Source organism: Salvia miltiorrhiza, chromosome 2, assembly GCF_028751815.1.
Source record: "Salvia miltiorrhiza cultivar Shanhuang (shh) chromosome 2, IMPLAD_Smil_shh, whole genome shotgun sequence".
In the NCBI taxonomy this organism is placed as follows: Eukaryota; Viridiplantae; Streptophyta; class Magnoliopsida; order Lamiales; family Lamiaceae; genus Salvia; species Salvia miltiorrhiza.
Genome location: NC_080388.1, coordinates 72,428,572 through 72,442,306, shown reverse-complemented (window position 1 = coordinate 72,442,306; position 13,735 = coordinate 72,428,572). Strand labels below are relative to the sequence as shown.

General features: G+C 34.2%; 2 protein-coding genes across 2 annotated transcripts; one reads left to right on the top strand and one right to left on the bottom strand.

Annotated features, from left to right (window-relative positions):
• Positions 1 to 8,037: 8,037 nt before the first annotated feature.
• Positions 8,038 to 9,572, top strand: LOC131009078 (protodermal factor 1). Its single transcript, XM_057936281.1, has 3 exons — positions 8,038 to 8,359; positions 8,430 to 8,871; positions 9,014 to 9,572. Exons 1-3 carry the CDS (start codon positions 8,218 to 8,220, stop codon positions 9,378 to 9,380), a joined length of 951 nt encoding a protein of 316 aa, XP_057792264.1. The 5' UTR covers positions 8,038 to 8,217; the 3' UTR covers positions 9,381 to 9,572.
• A 1,842-nt stretch (positions 9,573 to 11,414) lies between these two features.
• On the bottom strand, positions 11,415 to 12,178 carry LOC131009956 (uncharacterized). Its single transcript, XM_057937352.1, has 2 exons — positions 12,163 to 12,178; positions 11,415 to 12,112 (listed from the first exon to the last, which is right to left on the bottom strand). The coding sequence occupies exons 1-2, from the start codon at positions 12,176 to 12,178 to the stop codon at positions 11,415 to 11,417; spliced, it is 714 nt and encodes a 237-aa protein (XP_057793335.1).
• Between the last annotated feature and the right edge of the window lie 1,557 nt (positions 12,179 to 13,735).

Genomic DNA, 13,735 nt, shown 5'->3' with positions numbered 1-13,735 from the left:
CGTATTCAATTTTGCAGCTAAGTTTTCTTCAATAGCTGCGCCCACCGGCCACCTCTTCAACGTTTACAGCTTCCAGCCACCGGAGTTGAATTCAATGAATTGAATTCATACTCACCACATGCCTATAAATAGGCCTATGGAGAGCATGCAGAAAAAACACCACAAAAAATCCTGCATTCTGTCATTTACAAACAACTCTCTCTGCAAACACTTGTGCTCAGTTCTTGATCCTATTTAGTTCGCCGGAGCTCGCCGGATTGTGGTGCTACATCCGACGAGACGTAGTCGTTTTACCTTTGGGGAAGATACGCCAAACCGAAGAGCACTACCGGGGCGATAATCTTCTTGCGGGAAGAGATTCATCTCGACTCGACTTTGTTTATACGTATAATTTATTTATACAGTGTATTTCAGTTGTAGCAAATTATTTGAGTTGTAATTTCTCAAATTATTTACTTTGTAATATTCTCAATTATTTTGAGTCGTAATTTCTCAAAATAAATATTTTGTAATATCTCGATCGTGTACCCGGTTCTAACAGGGTATAGATATTATCAAATTTAAATCCATTAGTCTGAAATAAACCGACAAAATTGAAGCGTTATTACAAGCTAATAAATCCTTGAACGTGTGTGTGTGTGTGTGTGAGAGAGAGAGAGGGAGCTCTTTATATTGGGCATCATTATCAACGTACAGACATTAATTAATTGAATTCGTCATTACTTCTCTGAAAATAAACCAACACACTTTCAACTGTAAATCGAGTAATATATATCTCAAAAAAAAAAAAAGTAAATCGAGTAATATAAGTTTCACGGTGAGAGCGAGGCAGAGCTATCCTCTATCGTGGTCATCATTTATCAACGTACCCACCTAAAATGCAAATACTTATTTACACAAATTATAGCGATGATCTCCCTCAACTAATCTTAAAATTAAATATTCATTTCTCTTTTACGTCACATGCATAATTCAACCTTTGCCTTATTTTTACTTCAATCACTGACATCAATACTACCTTTAATAATTTCCGTTTTATTTTATTTTTAATTTTATTAATCATAATAATTTTAATTTTTTAAAAATATTTAAATACATATATATATATATATATATATATATTTATAAATATTAATCATAATAATTTAAATATTTGATCTGAACCATTAATTCACTATGATCCAATGAACATAATTTATTCTTATTTTATACAATATTTGATCTGAGCCATTTATTCTTTTTCGTTTTTGAATAGCAAAATTTTGTCTATAACAAAGCCACCATTTACTGGTCTTATAATCACTCATAAACCAACAGTTTCTCAAATGTTATTCAATGATTTCATACGCTAATAAAAACTTTGAATAATAACCAACGACAACACAATTAAAGCACACACCAACAACAACTTACCCCAATTATGCTATTGAATAGACAGCTCAATACAATCAAAATCCCATCTCTCACACACACACACACACAATAGTCTGGAAAATCTGATTCATAATCCATTAATACATAGAGGAAAACAGCATGGCTAGCATAGCTGTCTGAATACAAACATACCAGAGTTCCTCAATTTACAAAAAAGAAGCCCACAAATTAATCTTTTATTAATATGATTTTAGGTGTTGGTCTTCATTTATTACCCCAATTTAATGTGGCAGTGCCATTTCATCATTTTTCAGCCCCTTCAACTACTTCTCTGCCACTGCCTTTACTCTGAATCAATTCTAATTTTTATGTGCAACTCTTTTCTTGTTTTGTTTTCATTTTTTATTTTTCAAATTTAATTTTCATGTCGTGGTCTGCACCTAGTCATCAAATTAATTTAGAGTCGGCACCGATCGAGCTCAAATTTTTATTTTGTTAATATTGCAATTTTTTATTTTTTTAAAAATAAAAAAAGTAATAAAAAAATAGCTACAACGTGCAGAAAAATAAAACTAATCAAGTAATATTTTTATTTTACATACAAATACATGAGTTTTATAATTTTTTGACATATGTGACTACGACGAGTACTGCTGCTAGCCTGCTAGGTAATTTTGTTGCAAAAAATTAATATTTTGATATTATTGAGATTTTCCATATTAACTTTTGATTAGTGTGCTTTATGTTTCTAAGGAGATACCAAGCTGTGCGAACTCCTGTCTACAATCTTTAAATCCCACCACTCCCCTCCCCCAAGTAAAAAAAATCAGTGTGCTTTATAATCTTTTGTGAATATGTTATTTTAGATGGAATCATTACAGTTTTAACTTGGTAAAATAAAAGGTTGAGCGCACCTTATCCAAAATCGTGACTAGGACTATATTATATAAACTAGCATTTTGCATAATGCACGGAAAATATTTTTATATTCTATATTTATATATAATAGTACTATATCAATTCAATTATCATATTTATAATTATAGTAAAAAAAATAATTTTAATTGAAAATATTTAAATTAAATAGGAAAAAAATGTAACAATAAAAATTAATATTATGAAAAGGCAAAAACAAGTTAAAAAAATGATATGCATATTAAATATTTACATAAAATATATCAAATATTTACATAAAATATATCAAATTAAATCTTATCATATCTTTAATTTGGTATGCATATTAAATATTTTATAATTATATAGTTGAATTTGACAATTGTAGACAGAAATAAAACAACAAATAAGAAGATAAAAAAAAGGAATTAAAAAATATGTATAATTGATTTGTAGAAAACCAACTCCATTGCTATTATTTATATTTTGTTTTGTTTTGTTTTCACACCATTTTTTTTTTGAGGGAAATTTTCGCACCATTTTACTCCAACACAGCATCACATCTTATACTATACGTGCCAAACATATATAGTATCACATCTTTTGTTATTAGATTCACTTGATTTCACACAGAAGAAATTAGTTACAATCATCTTAAATTTCGATAGCAATATTAGGTACCCTTTTTTCTTTCGTTGTAGCGCCAAACATGACTTAATAGTTTTAAAAAGCACAAGACAAGGAAGCACAATTTAATTGGTCGTTTAATTGGTAAGACGATTCCCCTCAATCAATGGATTTGAGTTACTAAGGGACGATTCCCCTCAAATCAATGTACTAAGGGTTTGAGTTACTAATGAGGTAAATAGAGAATCATTATTGATCATCTTTTAAATAAAGAAAAGAAAAAAAAAAGTTGCAAAAAGCACAATCTTGACAATTTTTTACAATTAAAGACTTATTATGCTCGAGTTCCTGATCAAGTGAATCTAATAGCATAAAATATTGTACACGTATACGAATACGTATACAATGCCATGTCATCTAATGTCATGACTTTTATATGAATTTTAAAATTACATTCCGAGCTAATTAAATTGTTCACTATTATGCAAGTGTCCAACTGTCCAAGAATAACAAGAGTATTGAGATCTTGCACGAATTAAAGCCTTACTTGTCCATCAAATAAAATTTTAGTATTATATTTTTTGTACTTTTTTACTCTTCTTTTTTTCCTATATTTACTATCATTTGTTAGTAATGGACTCATCTTACAACATCTTTATCACTTTTATATTCTACTAGTGTATTACCCGTCGAAATTCGACGGGTATATATTTTCTTGTAATTTATATATTTTATGTTATTCTTATGATAATTATATAAAATATTTTTTTATGTAAATTATTTATATAATTAATCAAATTAAATTAAATTAGTAATACATTTTAAATTATATTAATCTCAACAACTTTTAGTAATTAAATTATTAATTTTGTTGAGATCATAAAAATACCGATTAGTTTTCATATGAAATTTTATAAAAAGTTGACGCGTAAGAAAAAAAAAAGAGTAGAAATACATATAAATTAGACATAGGTATGATGGAGGATTGATTTGTTGCATTTGTTGTTACAAGATTTATTAATTTTGTTCAATTTCTTTTTATTTTGCCTTTTGACCATAATTTTATATGGAGTTTGAAAAATCATAATTAAATTGTGAGTATCATATAATTCCGAACTTCTAAAAGCATAACTAATTATGAAAATAATCTCGCCTGATATTTAAAAGACCATAACTGATTTATCGAACATCGTATCATTTGGAGTTTTAAGACCAACCAAGTTGTGGGCATCATCTCGTCGCAAACTTGACAGATCACCTCTAACTTCTGAGAATCATCTTGTCTAAAATTCGAAAGAGAATCATCTCGTCTAAAACTTGAAAGAGCATCATCTCGTCTGAAGTTTTGAGCATCATCTCATCTAGAGTTTGAGAGAGCATCATCAAATATAAAATTATATTCAACCATGACTCCAATTGTCAACTATCTAACAAACATAACTCAACAATTTAGATATTTTATTTATATATGTATTTTATTAGTTCAAACTCTAGAGAGAAAGGAAAGAGAAGAGTTCTTAACGCAGTAAAAGAGAGAGCGTGTGCTTTATTTCATCATCGTAGGTATTTATAGGCATTACAGTCGGGGTAAAGTAGTAAATTCGTTTGGTCATCTATTCCGCATGCTCGCCATTAAACTAATTAAGGTTATTATTAGATTATAACTTGTCAGGTCGTTGTCCCCTAATTACAGAACTGGATTATGTCCTCATCATCCCGCTCTGTCTAGTAGCTCTGGATTTCCTTCCTTGGGGCAGACTTCTACTCTTTGGCTCCACTCTGCTAAGTAGCTCCGCCTTCTGGTGAATTGCCTCTGGCGTGTGGCTCCGCGCTCTGGCTCCAATAGCTTAGCTCTGACTCTGGATCTGGCGATTTGGCTCGGGCTCCGACTCTAACGACTTAGCTCTGACTCTGGATCTAGCGACTTAGCTCTGGCTCTGCCTTTAATGACTTAGCTCTGGCAGCTCTGCTCTGGCAACTTGGCTCTGGCCCTCTGCTCTGGAAGCTCTGCTCTGGTTAGCTCTGGCTCTGGCAGCTCTGCTCTGTAAGCTCTGCTCTGGCAGCTCTACTCTGGAAGCTTTGCTCTGGCATCTCTGCTCTGGTTAGCTCTGGCTCTAGCATCTCTGCTCTGGCTAGCACTGGCTCTGGCAGCTCTGCTCTGGCAACTTGACTCTGGCCCTCTGCTCTGGAAGCTCTACTCTGGTTAGCTCTGGCTCTGGAAGCTCTGCTCTGGAAGCTATGCTCTGGAAGCTCTGTTCTGGAAGCTTTGCTCTGCCAACTCTGCTCTGGTAAGCTCTGCTCTGGTTAGCTCTGCTCTGGACTTTTCCCTCTGCCTATTTCTCACAGCTTCTTTGCTCCCTGCTGCTCATTTTTTGTATTCCACTTTGGTATTCCAAGCAAAGCCACGTGTCCTGATCTTAGGACCTTGCATATTTCACCCCTCATCAGAGTTGATAAATCATATTGCTTCCATTGAACAATCACAACACGCTTGATAGCAGATGCCAAAATTCTTTCCAAAATTTGTTCTTTCTAAAATAATAATCATTCTATATTTAAAATAGTGAAACACGTTATTAAATTAGGAAACTAATTTAATACTTACCATAGGTGTGTAGCAAGAATCACGGCAGATCAGGAAATGGAGGTATCAAAACAGAGAAGTCGTCAGTGGGGTGGGGGTCGACAGCACGGTGGACGAACTACAGGGCTCAGCGGTGACTCGGCAGCGGACGAACCGCAAGCTCAGTGGCGACTATTTCACCGAAGTCTAGAAGAAGGAACGACAACGGGTTATAGGAAAAAGAAATCTTAGGGCTCTTGTATTAATTGCTTCGAATGGAGAATTCTCATGAGTTTAAGAAGTGGAAACAAAATCGAACTAATTAAGGAATGGAAGCGGGAGTCAGAGATGAGGCGGAGCAACGCCGCCCTTAGGACGGCGGCGACGCCTGAATTTAGAGGGAGAGAGAGGCGGGCAGTTTAAGGGGGGAATTAGGGCTCGATCTGAGAGTGCAATCGACTTTAGAGAGAGAAAAGGATTTAGAGAAGAGAGAGACAGTGAAGGGGGAGACGACGCCGACCGGATTCAGGGACGGCGGCGATGGGGTGAGGAAGAGCGAGGCGTGAGGAAGAGGGAGGCGTGACTTTTGTTTTAAAAGTAAGAATGAGAATATATAGATTGGATTCTCAAATGCCACGTTGGAGATTGAGATTGAAAAGAAAGAATTTGAGGCCTGCCACGTAGGTTAAGGCCTAATCGTATTATAGAATAGATATTATTATTATTATTATTATTATTATTATTATTATTATTATTATTATTATTATTATTATTATTATTATTATTATTATTATTGTAGTAATGGACGAACATAAACAAATAAAGTTTGCAGAAATGAAAAATATATTTTTCTTCCCTATATAAATAAAATGTATGGATTTATTTTATAAAAAATAAAAATAAAATTTTAATTATTTTGATAGACATAAAATAAGATTTTGTTTTAAAGTAATCAGTTTATAGAATTTGTGCCTTATTATGCAAACATGTAAATCAATGACCGGACCCATTTATAATTTACATATACGTGCATGTCTCAATTCAAACTTAATTTAAAATTAATTTTATTGAAAATTAAGAATATATATATATATATATATATATATATATATGTACGCTATTGAAAAATATAAAATTAATAACAAATATACATGTAATCACTAACATTCAATTAAAATAATTTATCGTATATAGATTATAATTTTTTTCTTATCAGAAATGTAAATCTAATTTTTATCTAGAAAAAATAAATAATAAAATTTATTAATTTAGATTATATGTAATGTTAATATTATTATATATATACATTTATTATTAATTATATTTATTATGATTAATGAATCTTTATATAGAATGTAATAGTTAATTAATTAATAAATGATGAAGATTATATATGGTAAATTTTGAAATGGTGAGATTTTAGATATGCCACATAGGTTAAGGCTTAATCCTATTATATAATAGATATTTACATTTTATCACTAGTGGATCCATTCCATAACACTTTTATCACTTTAGTCAACTACTATTTTATTTCACTTGCAACATCTTTATCAGCTTTCTTAGTTTCTATGACGAGAGCATGAAATAAGACTTGAATTCGTGGACGGAGATTTAACAAAATTAATATAACATGTGAGCACAAGAATCCAAGCTTCGAGTTATATATGCATGCATGGAAAAAACTTGTGAAGGGCGACGCATATATATGCCCACGAATTCAATTCAGCACGAAATCCTCGTGATGAAACGTGCACATTAATTTAAGTAACAACACCAAACAACATTGTTTTGTTGCATAACCGTTAATTAACCCCAAATCACTACTATACCATAATTCATCTACTATTAATAATTCAACGCTTACATTTTAAAACAACAAAATGGCGGGAAAATAGGCTGGCCTACCTATGTATTACTACTTGAATTAATTAATTACTCACCTTTTCTTAATTAACCAAGTGCCAACATAATAATCCAAATGTACAGTGCATATATATTGTGCATTTTTTATCCTAATTAGGGTTGGTCACTTTTTTTAATTAGAACACAAAACACAAGCTGCTAAATTATCTATTTGATATTGGGTACCGGTAATACACTGTATTAGCTAATTTAGTACATATCAGTCTAGTGTTTGATATTATTTAGTAATAATGTGGATGACCGGTTTAATCCCACCACCCAGTATTATTAATCCAGATTTCTTAGGATTAATAATACCACCTCCCCCTAGGATTAACTTAAACCAGAATATTCTGTATTTAGCCATGATAGCAAACATCAACTCAATATTAATAATTTGTCATTATCCACGCTAAATATCCTGGTTACAAATTATATATCCTACATAATTCTTTACTGAAAATCAAACAGGCCCTAATTGTGACCGAAAGTGGAGAGGGCTCGGAAAACAACACGTGGCGCGAGAGAGATGCATGGGGACGGATGTGTTAGCTGAAAATGGTGGGTTTGAATCTTGAAAATTGGATGTGCAAATTCACAGTTGACGTAGACGTAGACGTAGCCAAGTCTGTGGTGATAAAATGGAGAGTTGCCCTGAGCTGATGATGCATGATCAATATGCAGTAGTAGTGTGTGAAGAGTTAAATGAGAGTTTAAATGCGCAGTGCACCACAACTAACCCCCATACTTGCTTACCTGCTTCTATTTACTTCCCTCTCTCACTTCTCTTTAAATACATACTCATCTTCCCCCAACACCAACACTCTCTTCCTCCCTTCTCTCACCTCACCAAAATGGAGGCCTTGTTGCTGTGGACTGCTTTAGCTGCATTGCTATCCCAAAACTTTCTCCTTCCCGTCGTTTCCACTCCCACTTTCGTCGAAGACCAGAAGAATTACTACACCCCCGACCCCAACGCACAACCTCCTCCTGCAGGTTCGTAACACATTCTCTCTCTCTCTCTCTCTCTCATGAGCTGATTAATGTCTGCATTTTCTTGTCACAGTTACATACCCTCCTCCGTATAGCTCGGGAGGCGGCTCGCCACCCACGCACAGACCACCTTCCCACGGAGGCGGCGGCTCGACCCCCTCACACGGAGGCACGCCGCCATCCAACTGCGGCGGCAGCCCCCCGAGCGGAGGCCACCACCACACTTCACCCCCTTCCGGGGGAGGAGGGTACTACAACTCCCCTCCTTCCACCCCCACCCCGACTCCCACCACGCCTTACACCCCAACCCCGACCCCCACCACGCCTTACACCCCAACCCCGACCCCCACAACGCCTTACACCCCAACCCCAACCCCCTCCACGCCGACGCCGACCGTTAGGACGCCGCCAACCTCTCCCATCGACCCGGGCACCCCGACCACGCCGACCCCCGGCATCGCCGTGCCGTCGCCTCCGTTCTCCTTCGATCCCAACTCCCCGCCTTTCACCTGCACGTAAGCACCTTCTTTCACTATATATATATATATCACAAAAATACGCTCATACATAACGGTTTTTCAAAATGTCTGTTATGTATGTAGTGTTATGTATGTGCGTTTTTTTAGCAGCGACCACTCATAATTTTGCGGTTGGCAGTTACTGGAGGAATCACCCCCAGCTAATATGGGGGCTGTTTGGCTGGCTGGGAACAGTGGGCGGCGCCTTCGGAACCGGGACCGGCGCCGGCACCGGTGCCGGTGTCGGCACGGGCACCCCGCCGATCGCGGGGGCGAACATGAACTTGCTGGAGGCTCTGTCGAACACGCGCACCGACGGCATCGGAGCGCTGTACAGGGAAGGCACGGCGGCGCTGCTCAACTCCATGGCGCACACGAGGTTCCCCTACAGCAGCAACCAGGTGAGGGATAGCTTCGTGAGAGGGCTGAGCTCCAACAGGGCGGCGGCGGCGCAGGCGCAGCTCTTCAAGATGGCTAATGAGGGTAGAATGAGGCCCAGAGCATGATGATATCAAAATAGAAAATATTGTTGATTTATGTGTGCTGGTTTCACTTGTTTAGGGTTGTGTTTATTTCAAGACGGATACCAATGTCATCATGCTTTCTTATTTTAAATATCAATCTAGTGATTTGTTTTGTGGATGTGGTGGTGGTGATGTATCCTAATTAAGCATGCTATTTTCAATTAATGATTTTTTTTACTCGGTTTGTGGAATCAGAAACAAAAACGACTACTTCAATTTCCTGTGTTATGGCAAACGACAGAGATACATGGGAATATAGGAGAGCATCTTTCATTATTATTGCTGTTAGTTGAAGATATTAAATTCCTGAATACTGATGAATAAATACTTTACTGGCTAAAGACCAGCAAGAGATAGATATAAATAAATGATAAAAATGCTTCCTATATTTCCACAAAGAGCCAAATCAAGTGAGAAAACACAAATATAATTTGACCTACTGTTTCTCCTTCTTTCTTAGGCAGACAATTAATGGGAGTGTTTGGCTAAACTTATTCTAAAAAGTTTATAAGTTTCAATAACTTAAAATATGTTTCAAAAGTTTATAAGATGTAGTTTCTTAAAAACTTATAAAGTATGTTTGGTATACTATATAAGTCAAGATTGTTAAATAATACAGGCATTTGGTAGCTCATATTATTTAACAAGTCGGTCCGTGATAGTTTAAGCATCGGCCTGATCGTATTCTACTATTTCACCTTGATAGGTAATACATCATCCACCCTCAGTATTATTTATCTATGCTAGATAGATAAGTAATCTCATCTTTTCTATATTATTTATCTTGGTTTTATTATTAATCACATAATTTCTAAGCATACTAAACACATCCTAATTAAATTGTTAATGTGTTTGAATAATTAAGCTTATATGCTATAGAGAGAATTGTTTATTAAAAAAATAAAATATTTGTTAGAGAGAGAAAATCGAAGAGAGGTGAACTTAGAGAATATTTGTTTGGAAGCTTTATTTTTAGAGATATATGCTCTTCAGGAGCTTATTTTGCCAACCACTTTGAAAGGCTTATATTTGAATTATTCAATATAAGTGGTGTGAAGTGTTATAAGTGAGCAACCAACAATTTTTTTTTCAACTTCTCCAAGTAGCTAAACACTAGCAAAAGCCAAATGAACTTTTGAGATTGAAATTAAGGATTAATGTTATACAATATCCTGATTTTTTAGTACGTACAAGTAAAAACATTAATAATGGATTCCTGTAAATGAGCAAACAGATTCAATAAATAGAGAACACGTTCACTTTTATGAAGGCAATAACAGCGCCACGTGATATGTTAAGATCTATCATAAATTAAATTTGAAAAACAGATAATTCATCAGCTAGCTAGTACTAGCTAGTATTCATTATTCACCTGTGTTACTTGGTCTACGTTTGCCGAGTGAAAGTGTAAATAGAAACAGTTAATTATGCAAGTGATAAATCCAGATTTAAGATTTAATTGTAATGACCAAGAGCTTATAAATAAATAAATAAATGCAGGTTACATAGTTAATTCAATCAATTTTTCCGACAGTAACAGTAGAAATTAGGGGCAGATAATTTGTTGCACAAATGAAGGAAAGAGAAAGGCGCATAGAGAAGAGAAAAACATCAATCAGAATGACCTTTACCAAATCTTGCTATAATCTTATCAAAGTTGGAGTTAATTAAGAGCCAAAATTAGTAACAAGAACTTATTTAATGCAAAGAAAACTGGAGACCTATTTTTTTTTTTTGTTCCTCTCGACTGCAACATGTACACCAATTAATTTTTCCACATTAAACATCCTATCCTAATAAGCATGAAAAGATCGAATGTAAAATGAACGAAACCCACAAAGCAGAATTGGAGGCATCTCAACATCACAACTAATTATTTTGAACTTTTTTTGATCCGAAATAAGGTGTATATAAAATCGAAAAGGTACCAGGAGTACCGTGATACAAGCAAGAGAACAAGAGTATCAAGAGTATCAACTCAAGTTCAAAAGGCACCCAAAACCAGCACAAAAAAACCTACGAGAAAGCTGCCAAGAACCAGTTCCTAAAATCCGAGGTAGAACTCGACATCTTGTACGTCATCTTCCATCCCCAAAGTCTCGATTTTATCTCTGCAAACAGCTTCTCTCCATTCCACTTGCCTTGATTGAATTTGCATTCATTTCTCTCTTTCCATAAAACCCAAGTCGTGCAAATCCAAACACCACGCAGGAAACGCTGATCCTCCTTTTTCCCCAGATTTGTGAAGGCATTGTAGTGATCTTTCACCTTACAGTGCAGCACCGTCTGCTGACCAAGCCAAAGGATGATTTTTTTCCAGAGGTCATCCGAATTTTGACAAGTAAAGAAAGTGTGTTCGATCGATTCTTCCTTTAACTTACACCACACACACAAAGCCTCGGAGTTTTGAATTGGAACCTGTCGTTTCAGAAGATTATCACATGTAGGAAGTCTTCCTTTGAATAATTTCCATGCTGTGGTAACAGCCTTAAGGGGGGCTGGGGCTTTCCAGATAGTCAACATCTCCTTCTCCATCCTTCCAGTGCTTGTGGGATTCGCCATCAAACAGATAGCCTTGTAGGCCGACTTGACTGAGAAAGTGAAATCCGAAGTAGCTTTCCACTTCCAAACATCCGATTTCCCAGCTGTAAGACAATAGTTGCTGAGAAGGTCAGATAACCGGTGCACCTGTTCTTGCTCACTATCCCTCAAAACTAATTATTTTGAACTAATCACACAAAACTAAAATTTAAATTGGCAATACCAGCTCTATAACACATACACTGAAATGTGCTTGCATTATCAAATTCTGAACCAAATTTTAATTTATTGCAAAAAATGCCAAATCTTTGTGGGGCAAAATCTATACTCCCTCTGTCCCATATGGATAGGCTGATTGAGATTTTCACAAAGATTAATAAAAATTATTGGAAATGAAAATATATAAGTAAATTTCCTAGTATACCCATATATATTATTTAATGATGTATTAAAGTGGGAGTAAATTAAATAATTAAATAAGGATATAATAGTAAATGAGTAAAAAACATTACTTTTTATGGAAACAAGCCTGTATAAATGAGACATTCAGAAAAAAAAAAAAAAAAAACAAGCCTAAGCATATGGGACGGAGGGAGTAATATATTAAAAAAACAAAATCAATTTCGAATTGAATCGATGGAAATAAATTATGCTTAAGGTAAGAGTCAAATAAAAATTAGATGATCTATTAAAGTTATACTATCATTCATTTTAGAAACTTTGAATGTCACAATACGGTTTATTTTAAATTTAATTTTTACATACCACATATCAAATTAATTAAAACTCTTATCACGACCTGTAATTCAAAAGGTATATTACACATATTTTTGTGAATGAACAATTTTGAGAAAAAGTTAAATAATAGGATTAAGAAAATAAAGGAGGGAGAAGAACATAGATACTCATAATTAATTTATTTAAAATTAAAAAACAAAATTAGTTTGCACATATATATGTTGCAAGATTAACGTCTACACTTTAATTTTGCATGTTATTGGAGTCAGTCGTGTACTAATCATATATAATTAAGTTCATATTCAGAGTAATTATGTCTCCATTTATTATTTTAGTTTTTGTTCTTTACTCAAATGATCATATAAGGTTGATTATGGGCGTAATAATGATATGCATGTGTGTTTCCGAAGAGTTAAGTTTGATTACCAAATCGTTAAATTGAACCACAAATAAATCAAATTAAATTAGAGGTTATGCATAATTACTTTAAAGTGTCGATGACAGCGATAATCATATCTATGAATCACATTGTAGAAAATGTAACTATACACTTATTACGTGAATTTAAATGCCACATGTCTACTATATTATTTTATTTGATTCTCAACCAAAAAATCACAGAAATTGATTATAAAACGAACTAGCGGTCAACAGCTATAGTTAGAAAATGAATTTTTATTTTTTTTTCATAAATAATGGATTTGAGATCTAATGCATTCTTTAATAATTTAAATGAAAATAAAATTCATAAATAGTTCAATATCTTGATTGAAAGTACTATAATTAGTATTTATTGCATGTTTTTCATTTACACAATTTGTAATTGTGTAATATTTCTGTACGAAAAATATAAGGTTTTTTTTAGGGATTATAGCCAAAAAATACACGAACTTTGATAAAAGTTGCAATTTTCACCTGAACTTTCAAATTAGCCAAAATATACTTGAACTTATATTTTTTGTTGTAAATTTCACCTCGACGGAGTTCAATCATTGCAAGTTCAGGTGAAATTTACAACAAATCTTTCAAAATATATTAACATCCAAAATATATTAAAT

Bases quoted from the DNA above. Each gene is read 5' to 3' on its own strand.
- LOC131009078 (XM_057936281.1), top strand. From the start codon at position 8,218: ATGGAGGCCTTGTTGCTGTGGACTGCTTTAGCTGCATTGCTATCCCAA. The intron at 8,360-8,429 runs GTTCGTAACACA...TTCTTGTCACAG, and splicing joins CGCACAACCTCCTCCTGCAG to TTACATACCCTCCTCCGTAT. The intron at 8,872-9,013 runs GTAAGCACCTTC...TGCGGTTGGCAG, and splicing joins TCCCCGCCTTTCACCTGCAC to TTACTGGAGGAATCACCCCC.